The sequence below is a fragment of the Nerophis ophidion genome, linkage group LG25, assembly GCF_033978795.1.
Source record: "Nerophis ophidion isolate RoL-2023_Sa linkage group LG25, RoL_Noph_v1.0, whole genome shotgun sequence".
NCBI classification, from domain to species: domain Eukaryota; kingdom Metazoa; phylum Chordata; class Actinopteri; order Syngnathiformes; family Syngnathidae; genus Nerophis; species Nerophis ophidion.
Window position 1 is genome coordinate 4,232,711 of NC_084635.1, and position 12,296 is coordinate 4,245,006.

Below are 12,296 nucleotides of genomic sequence, written 5' to 3' on the forward strand. Positions count from 1 at the left end.
TGTAGCACTTTGAGGTTGTTTGCTCAACGTAAAGTGCTTTTTACAAATAAAATATATTATTATTATTATTATTATTATATTGGTGAGAATAGTTGTGGCTCCCATTGTCTTCCTCATTTTGTGAAACGGGTCGAAATGGCTCTTAGAGCGGTAAAGGCTGCTGACCCCTGATATGTATATATATATATATATATATGTGTATATATATATATATATATATATATATATGTGTCTTGATTGGATTATCCAGAGAATAGTGCTCGATACCGTGGTAGAGCGCAATATGTAGGTGTGGGAAAAATCACAAGACTACTTCATCTCTACAGAACTGTTTCATGAGGGGTTCCCTCAATCATCAGGAGATTTTAATGGAAGCATTCACATACAATGGTTTATATAGGGCACAGAGTGGGTGGGTACAGGCAGGCGTAGGGGTGTGGTGATTGGCTCATGTGTTACCTAGGAGGTGTTTCCGTCTGTGGCGGCATGTTGAAATTATTTCACTGCGCTTGTTGAGGGATGATAGATCTGGATGATATATAATAAACAGTTTCTCTTTCAAGCATAGGTTGCATCTTTTATTACCACTGTTGTAAGGTGTGCTGGATGCAAGAATTTGCCATGTTATTGAATATTCTACATTATTGTCTTTGAGGTTCCTTTCCTTTAGAAACCAGACTTTGCGGAATTCTACAGAACTCAGCAAACACATTTGGAACCTCAAAGACTGATCTACTGATCATGATCATTTGTAATCTCATTTAAAAATATGTAAGTGTACTAATACTGTGTATGCTCTATACTTTGTAGGGGAGGAGCTTCGAGGAAAGATCACGGTGCGTAAAAACAAAAAGGATCCTCGCTCACTGTTGGTCACCTTTGATGTCCGAGACAGGAAGCTGACCTACAGCCTTCAGTAATGTCATACAAAAACAAATGTGTTTTTATTTTTATTTTTTAAATCCATTAGCCTTTCAACTTTGTGTCCACCAAGTATTTCTTACTTGTAATTAAAAAAAAAAAAATCTAAATATGGTTTTTGTGTGTCATATTGTACAGTTAATTAATGCAAGCGTGAATGAGAAACATAACATTGTAGTACTTATTATATATATATGATTATTAGCATTATTGTGTTCCTGCATTATCATCCACACAGGCTTCATAAGTATGTGTACTAAATAATAGAGGTGGGAAGTCTTCGAGCGACTCAAGATTTGCACCGATACCGATTTTTGGGGTGACTATTCGATTTAGAATTCAGTACAATTCTCGATTCAGGCTGATTTTCACAATGTATTATTTGGTATAATAATTTAACTAAAACCTGGTCAAAACCTGTTTAAAAAATTAAAATAAAAAAAAACATTTTGGTTGATGACTTACACACATTTTTTTTTATTAAACTGATTTAAAAAAATAATTTAATTCTTGAAGTTGATTTTTGAAAATTATGACTTGCTTAAAATCGGAATAAACTAGAATGTGAATCGATTTTTTTTTGGACCACCTGTAACGTATACTGATATATTCTGTATTAGTGTTTTTCCATTTTTTGGGCCACATTGAACTTGTGTAAAAATGTGATTAAGCTATATTTTAACTACAAAAAATGTCAATGATTCATTGTAGATTAATGTGGTGCAAATGTATTTTTCAAAATGAAATTGCATTATTATTTTTATTTATTTTATTTATTGTTTATCTTATACACCTAATAATAATAATAATAATAATAATAATAATAATGCACTTAATTTAAAAAATAATTTAGGCCAAAAAAATAGATAATGTGAACTGAATAAAGGTATATTTATGTTGTATGACGAATGTTGGAAATGAAACCAAATTAATTTTCTCCTTTTCCATGCATGATGTAGTTCTCAATTATGGTCTGCAATTTTACTTTTTTGTGGCACTTTTTCCAAAATGAAGTCTCAAAAAATATGAGTGTGAATGTTGTCTGTCTGTCTATGTTGGCCCTGCGATGAGGTGGCGACTTGTCCTGGGTGTACATACCATCCATCCATTTTATACCACTTATTCCCTTTGGGGTCACGGGGGGCGCTGGTGCCTATCTCAACTACAATCGGGCGGAAGGCGATGTACACCCTGGACAAGTTGCCACCTCATCCAAGGGTGTACATACATACATACATATATATATATATATATATATATATATATATATATATATATACACATATATATATATATATATAGATTTATATATATATATATATAGGTAGAGATACATATATGTATCCATATATATGTATGTATATATACATATATATATACAGTATAAATTTGTTTTAGGAGTTGTTGTTTTTTACATGTTTTTAGGAGTATTTTTCCGTGTTTTATTAGTTTTTTACGTGTTTTAGGAGTCTTAATGTGTTTTAGGAGTCTTATTATGAGTTTTAGGAGTCTTGTTACGTGTTTTAGGAGTAATTTACGTTTTAGAAGTCACTGTGCATCTCTTCGGAGTCATTTTATGTGTTTTGGAGTCGTTTTTGATGTTTTAGAAGTTGGTTGTTGTGTTTTTAAATGTTTTACTCGTCATTTAATGTGTTAAGTCATTTTATGCATTTGTGTTTCGCACAAGAGGTAGAACATCTCACTCCCGTGTTTTCTGGAATCTATACATATATGTAAAATATACATATACATAGGTGTGTATGTATATGTATACATGTATGTATGTATGTATGTATAAATACATACATATGTACACACAGACACATATACAGTAGGGCAAAAAAGTATTTAGTCAGCCAGCGATTGTGCAAGTTCTCCCACTTCAAATGATGACAGAGGTCTGTCATTTTCAACTGTGAGATACAGAATGTGAAAAAAAAAATCCAGGAATTTTAAAGAATTTATTTGTAAATTATAGTGGAAAATAAGTATTTGGTCAACCATTCAAAGCTCTCACTGATGGAAGGAGGTTTTGGCTCCAAATCTCACGATACATGGCCCCATTCATTATTTCCTTAACACGGATCAATCGTCCTGTCCCCTTAGCAGAAAAACAGCCCCAAAGCATGATGTTTCCACCCCCATGCTTCACAGTAGGTATGGTGTTCTTGGGATGCAACTCAGTATTCTTCTTCCTCCAAACACAACAAGTTGAGTTTATACCAAAATGGATACATGGATGATACAGCAGAGGATTGTGGTCAGATGAAACCAAAATAGAACTTTTTGGTATAAACTCAACAAATGTATGTATGTGTGTGTGTATATATATATATATATATATATATATATATATATATATATATATATATATATACATGCATACATGTGCATATATATATATACATATGTATATGTATATTATATATGTTTTAATACATATATATATACATGCATAGATGTATATATATGTATGTATATGCATTCATGTATATATTTATACATATATATGTGCATATATATACACATACATATGTCTATATATTTATGTATATACACATGCATACATGTGTATATACATAAATATATATATATGTATATAAATTTATATACATATATATATAGCCCAAAAAAAGTCTGCGGGCTATAGAGCGTTTTCATTTCGGGCTCCAGTACTCTGGAATGCCCTCCCGGTAACAGTTCGAGATGCCACCTCAGTAGAAGCATTTAAGTCTCACCTTAAAACTCATTTGTATACTCTAGCCTTTAAATAGACTCCCTTTTTAGAGCAGTTGATCTGCCGTTTCTTTTCTTTTTCTACTATGTCCCACTCTCCCGTGTGGAGGGGGTCCGGTCCGATCCGGTGGCCATGTACTGCTTGCCTGTGTATCGGCTGGGGACATCTCTGCGCTGCTGTTCCGCCTCCGCTTGGGATGGTTTCCTGCTGGCTCCGCTGTGAACGGGACTCTCGCTGCTGTGTTGGATCCGCTTTGGACTGGACTCGCGCGACTGTGTTGGATCCATTATGGATTGAACTTTCACAGTATCATGTTAGACCCGCTCGACATCCATTGCTTTCCTCCTCTCCAAGGTTCTCATAGTCATCATTGTCACCGACGTCCCACTGGGTGTGAGTTTTTCCTTGCCCTTATGTGGGCCTACCGAGGATGTCGTAGTGGTTTGTGCAGCCCTTTGAGACACTAGTGATTTAGGGCTATATAAGTAAACATTGATTGATTGATTATGTATGTATATATATATACATGTATATATATATATATATACATACATACGTATTTGTGTGTATTGATGTATAGAAACACGTTTTGTGTGTATATATATATATATATATATATATATATATATATATATATATATATATAGGGCTTCACGGTGGAAGAGGGGTTAGTGCATCTGCCTCACAATACGAAGGTCCTGCAGTCCTGGGTTCAAATCCAGGCTCGGGATCTTTCTGTGTGGAGTTTGCATGTTCTCCCCGTGAGTGCGTGGGTTCCCTCCGGGTACTCCGGCTTCCTCCCACTTCCAAAGACATGCACCTGGGGATAGGTTGATTGGCAACACTAAATGGTCCCTAGTGTGTGAATGTTGTCTGTCTATCTGTGTTGGCCCTGTGATGAGGTGGCGACTTGTCCAGGGTGTACCCCGCCTTCTGCCCGATTGTAGCTGAGATAGGCGCCAGCGCCCCCCGCGACCCCTAAAGGGAATAAGCGGTAGAAAAATGGATGGATGGATGGATATATATATATATACGAGGAGGTGGCGACTTGTCCAGGGTGTACCTATCCTTCCACCCGATTGTAGCTGAGATAGGCACCAGCGACCCCAAAGGGAATAAGCGGTAGAAAATGGATGGATATATATATATATATATATATATATATATATATATATATATATATATATACACATGTGCATATTAAATATACACACGTGTATATATATATGTATGCATTTTATTTTTTTATTTTTTCTCCCAAAAAAGCTCAACTAAAATATTTCCTGGGCAGAACGCGGCACATTTTAATCAACATTTCAGTGTCATGTTTAGTCTCAGTGCTTAACAGCAGAGTCAGAAGTATTATTCCGTGACGATGTGAGGTCCCTGGCAGCTGAGAGTGATGATGATGATGATGGTGATGATGATGATGATGATGGGAGTGGTGGGCTCCTGGGTGACCTCCACTCCTGAATCACTGCTTCCCAGGCGCCTTGGATGGATGCCGCCGCTTATCAGCCGCGCTGCAGTGGGAGTGATCCATTCATTATACTTCATTAACAGCAATTTAAGAGCGGCAACCCCCTTCTCTTTAAAAGATGGGGCCGATTTCGCAACATTGCATTCGTCTACTTTCCCACAGCAGAACATAAACCGATCAGCAAAGGCTGCACGTGTGCGAGCGGCGCCAATCAATTGTAATTATTCTCAGCTGACAAAGTAATTAGCAGGCAGCCTGAATAATAAACACCAGCCCATTAAAGACGTTTGCGTGGCTTTAGGCTAAAGCGGAAACAAACAAACTCAAACGTCACTTTCTTTTGACGCTTTCTTTCGTCTGGTGTAACACTGAACGCGGGGGGGACACGTCATTGCCGGAGGGTCACGTGATTCATCCCGTCGTGGGGGGGAGGGAACAACTCAGGCTGATCGGTTCATGAAATTTACGAGCGGAAACTAGTCGGGGTTTTTTTTTTTGCATTGTATACTGACAATGTTTTCCAGAATAAAGAAAGGATTGAGAATCGGAGACTTTGCAGACTTCAGGTAAGTTAGGATATGAATCTGAAACAAATAATTATGTTTTCATTTTAGTTTGAAGGAATATTTGTCTTTTTACGCACCTTTTAATAGTAGTTTGAAACACAAATGTGTTCATATATTAACTGGAAACTACTGCAAAACTTTAAAAAGTACCATTAAAATCAGCATTTTGGTCCCCCAGAAATTTTATTTCCATTATAAATAACTTTTTGAAATGAGTTTTATTATTTTTGGAAGTTTTTTGCAATGTATTGACATAGGTTTACTCAAAGGGTGTCCAAAATGTGGCCCAGAGACCCCTTTTTTAAACCATCTTTTGAGTTGTTTTGCATTGTAGCAAAAAAATGTTATCATTTTTTATCTAACATCCAAAAGTAAACAGTATTGTTTGGATTGTGGGTTTTATAGATAAACAGTATATTTCCTAAATTGCACTCTAGAAATAATTTTTAAAAAATGCTTATTTTTAGCCACGAGAAACTTCTTTGCACATTAATAAAATATATCAGCACTTTCTTTTTAATTAAGGACATTTTAATCAGTATCATAATGTAGATTAAAGGGTAAAACTTTCCATTCGGGGCCAAATACTGAAAAGCCAAAACATTTTGATGCGCTTAAAAAAAACATTAAAAAAAATGTTGGTCCCCAGAAATTTAACTCCATTATAAATAACTTTTTTAAATTAGTTGTATTATTTTTGGAATTATTTTGCAGTGTAATGACATCAGTTTACTCTAAGGGTTTCCAAAATGTAGCAAAGGGACCGTTTAATTTTTTATTATTATTTTGCATTCTAGCAAAAAAACATTTTTAAATTATTTTCTAACATTCAAAACTAAACATTATTTTTATGGATTGTGGGTTTTATAGATATGCTGACTCAACAATAATTCATGCAATACTATATTCAAAAAACATTTAAACTGTAACTTTCCTAAATTACACTCTAGAAATAATAACTAAATGCTAATTGTTAGCCATGAGAAACTTCTTTGCACATTAATAAAATATATTAGCACTTTTTTTTACAGTATGGACATTTTAATCAGTATCATAATCCAGATTAAAGACTGCTTTATCGTCCAGACTTTTTCCACTAGGGGCCAAATACTGAAAAGCCGAAACATTTTGTTGCGCTTTTATTTTGTAAATAAACTTTTAAAAATCTACAGACAGACATTTATATTTATTTAAATACGAAATATTGTGTCAGCTTTGTGTTAAAGGGGGTTGAACATTATTTTTATTAGTTATTAGCATATACAATTTTCAATTTTTTTTCATTACATTACACATTTTTGTAGTCTTACTGTTGTTTTGATTTTATTTTTACAAGTCGCCACAAAACCGAAAAAAATCAGAACTGTGGGCTGCAATTGGCCCCCGGGCCACACTTTGGACACCCCCCCCCCCCCCCAAATGTGTACCAATTTTTTAATGCCATAGGGCAGCAGGACACAAGGCGTAGTTTTTAAGAATAAAAAAAACTAAATGCTTGTTTTAAAGTCACATTCAATCCTCCAAAGGGAAGAATTGTGACTTTTTTGTGAATTAAATGTGTGAAATGTTTTTTTTTCATGCTAAAATATACATTAATAAAATATATATGATTTTTTTTTTTCTAACAGTATGGACATTTAGCCAGCATCATAATGCAGATTAAATCCAAACATTTTCCACCAGGGGTCACACCAGGGGTTTGTTTGTGTTTTATTTCTTCTGTGTGTTTAGTATTTCCTGTCTTTAGTTCCTATCAGCACTCTTATTTTGGTTCAGCTTCCTGTTTGTCTCCCTGAGTGCTTTGTTTACCCTCAGATGTGGTTGATTGGCACCTGGCCACACCTGGTGTCAATCAGCCCGCTCCTATTTGTACCTGCTTTGTGTTCCAGTCAGTGGTGGATTATTGTCTTGTCGATGTCACTTTTTGTCGCTCTTGTCATTGCTACCTGTCGTGTCGTATCTTGTCGAGTCAATGCAGCGTTGCGGTAAGCTATATTTGGTTAAATGTTTTTAGTTTACTATCAATGTCGCCTGCTTCCAGTTTGTTTTCTTATAAGTATGACTTATATTTCAATCAATCAATCAACCAATTAATCAATGTTTATTTATATAGCCCCAAATCACAAATGTCTCAAAGGACTGCACAAATCATTACGACTACAACATCCTCGGAAGAACCCACAATTCCTGCTAGATACCTCCTAGCTTCCACGCTAGGCCTTTTTGTTTGTTATCCGCCCACGTGCGCGCTTTTTTTTTTGTACACTTTGTTTGGTTTTGTTCTAGTATTTTATATTAAATCATGTGTTCTCACTCCATGCTTGCCTCCATTTCTGCATCTCGGGGTTCGTCAGCAACAAACTTTGACAGAATAATCCAGCACTGACTGGAGGACAAAAGCAGGTACAAATAGGAACGGGCTGATTGACACCAGGTGTGGCCAGGTGCCTATCAGCCGCAGTTGAGGGGAAACAAAGCACTCAGGGAGACAAACAGGAAGCTGAACCAAAATAAGAGTGCTGACAGGATTTAAGGACAGGAAATACTAAACACAGAGGAAAAACAAACACAAACAAACAAAAAGGATCAAACAAATTATTATTAGTAGTAATTAATATATACAATTTGCACTTTTTTCTAATTTGTTTACTGTTATGATTTCATTCTTACAAGACGCCACAAGGCCGACAAGACTCGAACTGTGGGCCGCAATTGGCCCCCGGGCCACACTTTGGACACCACCCCATCCTAAATGCATAGCAACATTTTTTTTTTTTTGCCAAAAATAAAAATAACCAAAATGCTTGCTTTAAAGCCACATTCAACCATCTAAAAGGAAGAATGGTGACGTTTGTGAATGCAATACTAATTGTTTTCATGCAAAAATTGCCTATGTAGCATTTCCTGTTTCAAGGGAGAACATGCGCAATGCAGTATTTGAGGGACACACGCCCACACACACACACACGCACGCACGCACACACACAAGAACTTGATCAGTGTAAATATACATACTTCAATGTTTGATGTGTGTATTTGAACATAACTTTTTTTTTTTTTTTTGGACATGCATGCCTTCTGGTTAAATTTGCGCACGCACAGCCGTCGTGTCACATGACCCGTCAAGAATGTTCCCGCCAAAAAAATAAATGAAAAACATCGTCAGCTGGCATTTGTGCACGCACGTGAGATTGCGCAAAAAAAAAAAAAAAAAGTCCACGTCAGGCGTTGCGCTCTTACGTCGTGCGTAAAAACACACCCACGCGTCTCTTCCACGCACTCTCGTCCTCCTTTAAAAAAAAAAAAAAAAAAGATTGATCAAAGTTATCAAGAAAACGTCCCGCCAAGGGCACCTTGCCGCGCACTGACGCACGGGGGCCACCGGAAGAAAAGCAGTGCGCTCTGCACGTCGGCGCGCACACACACCCACACCCACGACCCACTCCGCGCGCTCACCTTCTCTTCATCTGTTTCCCCCCACTCACGCAGGAGCAGCAGCAGCACTTCCACGCCGTTTGCAGAGCTCTGCAGGATGGTAAGTCACGCTTTTTTTTTATGTTAATCCCTCACCGGGCTTCTTTTTACACTTTAAAGACGGTTTGTTGCCAGCAACTTGAAGGTTCCAGGTTCGCCATCCTAGTCACTGCCGTTGTGTCCTTGGGCAAGACACTTTACCCACCTGCTCCCAGTGCCACCCACACTGCTTTAAATGTCAATTATTAAAATGTAGGTCTAAGTGAGACCTACATGTAGGTTTTTGTTTCATGTCTCTCCAACATATACCGGAAGTTACAAGCAGTTTTGTCTGTGTTTTCTTCCTTGGAGCAGTTTTTAAATGTAACTTAGATCAGTGTTTTTCAACCACAGTCTGGTGTGCCGTGGGAGATTATCTCGTTTCACCCACTTGGGTTAAAAATATTTTTGCAAACCGGTAATTATAGTCTGCAAATGATGTGTTGTTGTTGAGTGTCGGTGTAATACCCTTCCATATCAGTAGGTGGCAGTCGGTAGCTAATTGCTTTGTAGATGTCGGAAACAGCGGGAGGCAAAGTGAAGGTAAAAAAGTATCGAATGCTTGAACCAAAAATTAAAAAAAGGTGAGTGCCCCTAAGAAAAGGCATTGAAGCTTAGGGAAGGTTATGTAGAACAGAACTTAAAGTGAACTGGCTACTAAGCAAACAAAAACAGAATGCTGGACGACAGCAAAGACTTACTGCGGAGCAAAGACTGCGTCCACAAAGTACATCCGAACATGACATGACAATCAACAATGTCCCCACGAAGACAGATAAAAACAACTGAAATATTCTCGATTGTTAAAACAAAGGAGATGCGGGAAATATCGCTCAAAGGAAGACATGAAACTGCTACAGGAAAATACCAAAAAAAGAGAAAAAGCAACCAAAATAGGAGCGCAAGACAAGAAGTAAAAGACTACACACAGGAAAACTGCAAACAAGTCCAAATAAGTCAGGTGGTGACAGTACACCTACTTTCAGACAAGTTTTTAAAAATAATTTCTGCTGGTGGTGCATTTTTTCACCGCAAAAAATGTGCCTCGGCTCAAAAAAGGTTGAAGAACACTGACTTAGATGATGGGTTTCGCCATGTAAAGCGCTTTGAGTCACCAGAGAAACGTGCTATATAAACATAATTCACTTCACTTTTACGCACGGCTCCAGCTGGACTTTGCTGGACATTCCCACACACATTCTCAGCTTTATTGTCATTTTTTTTCTGACACTGGCTTTTTTTTTTGCGGGCTTCACGGTGGCAGAGGGGTTAGTGCGTCTGCCTCACAATACAAAGGTCCTGCTCTCTCGGGTTCAATCCCAGGCTCGGGATCTTTCTGTGTGGAGTTTGCATGTTCTCCCCATGAATGCGTGGGTTCCCTCCGGGTACTCCGGCTTCCTCCCACTTCCAAAGACATGCACCTGGGGATAGGTTGATTGGCAACACTAAATGGTCCCTAGTGTGTGAATGTGAGCGTGAATGTTGTCCGTCTATCTGTGTTGGCCCTGTGATGAGGTGGTGACTTGTCCAGGGTGTAACGTGCCTTCCGCCCGATTGTAGCTGAGAAGGGCGCCAGCGCCCCCCGCAACCCCTAAAGTGGTGGTCTTCAACCACCGGGCCGGAGCCCAGTACTGGGCCGTGGCCCGATTGGCAGAATATTTTTTTATAATTTTTTTCAATATTTTTTTTATTTTATTTTTATTTTTTTTGTATATTTTTTAATTAAATCAACATCAAAAACACAAAATACTCTTAAATTTAGTGCACCAACCCAAAAACCTCCCTTTTTCATGACAAAAAACTCCCTCGGTTGGTAGAGTGGCCGTGCCAGCAACTTGAGGGTTGCAGGTTCGATTCCCGCTTGTGCCATCCTAGTCACTGCCGTTGTGTCCTTGGGCAAGACACTTTACCCACCTGCTCCCAGTGCCACCCACACTGGTTTAAATGTAACTTAGATATTGGGTGTCACTATGTAAAGCGCTTTGAGTCACTTGAGAAAAGCGCTATATAAATATGATTCACTTCACTTTTTCATGAAAAAAAAAACAAAAAACATTAAAAAATACCCCCGCCCACCACGCCAGGCCGCGGGACAAATTATCAAGCGTTGACCAGTCCGCAGCTACAAAAAGGTTGGGGTAAAGCAGTGGTCCCCAACCACCGGGCCGCAGCCCAGTACCGGGCCGTGGCCCGATTGGTACCGGGCGGAAGAATAATTTTTTATAATTTTTTTCAATATTTTTTTTATTTTATTTTAACTTTTTTTGTATATTTTTTTATTAAATCAACATCAAAAACACAAAATACTCTTAAATTTAGTGCACCAACCCAAAAATCTCCCTTTTTCATGACGAAAACCTCCCTTTTTCATGAAAAAAATCCCCAAAAACATTAAAAAATACCCCCTTCCACCACGCCAGGCCGCGGGACAAATTATCAAGCGTTGACCAGTCCGCAGCTACAAAAAGGTTGGGGACCATTGCACTAAAGCAGTGGTCCCCAACCACCGGGCCGCAGCCCAGTACCGGGCCGTTGCCCGATTGGTACCGGGCGGGAGAATAATTTTTTATAATTTTTTTCAATATTTTTTTTATTTTAGTTTAACTTTTTTTCTATATTTTTTTATTATATCAACATCAAAAACACAAAATACTCTTCAATTTAGTGCACCAACCCAAAAACCTCCCTTTTTCATGAAAAAAAACCCCAAAACATTAAAAAATACCCCCGCCCACCACGCCAGGCCGCGGGACAAATTATCAAGCGTTGACCAGTCCGCAGCTACAAAAAGGTTGGGGGACCATTGTCCTAAAGCAGTGGTCCCCAACCACCGGGCCGCAGAAGAATTTTTTATTTAAAAAAAAATAAATAAATAAAATAAAATAAATATACTCTGCCATCCGGGAAGGACTCAAAGTAAAGCCGCTGCTCCTCCACATCGAGAGGAGCCAGATGAGGTGGTTCGGGCATCTGGTCAGGATGCCACCCGAACGCCTCCCTAGGGAGGTGTTTAGGGCACGTCCAACCGGTAGGAGGCCACGGGGAAGACCCAGGACACGTTGGGAAGACTATGTCTCCC

At 38.2% G+C, this 12,296-nt stretch overlaps 2 protein-coding genes across 3 annotated transcripts in view; both read left to right on the top strand.

Moving 5' to 3' along the window:
• Positions 1 to 1,293, top strand: part of prmt3 (protein arginine methyltransferase 3) — a 210,583-nt gene extending 209,290 nt beyond the window's left edge. The window contains 1 exon segment of the mRNA XM_061887618.1: positions 811 to 1,293. Within this exon segment, the coding sequence (XP_061743602.1) occupies positions 811 to 920 (110 nt within the window). The 3' untranslated portion in view covers positions 921 to 1,293.
• Positions 1,294 to 5,100: 3,807 nt separating this feature from the next.
• The window catches only part of slc6a5 (solute carrier family 6 member 5), an 86,267-nt gene continuing 79,071 nt past the window's right edge, over positions 5,101 to 12,296 (top strand). For both annotated transcript variants that reach the window (XM_061887047.1, XM_061887048.1), the window contains exons 1-2: positions 5,101 to 5,704; positions 9,194 to 9,239. In XM_061887047.1, coding sequence (XP_061743031.1) covers positions 5,652 to 5,704; positions 9,194 to 9,239 — 99 coding nt within the window. In that variant the 5' untranslated portion in view covers positions 5,101 to 5,651. The remainder of the gene's footprint in view (positions 5,705 to 9,193; positions 9,240 to 12,296) is intronic.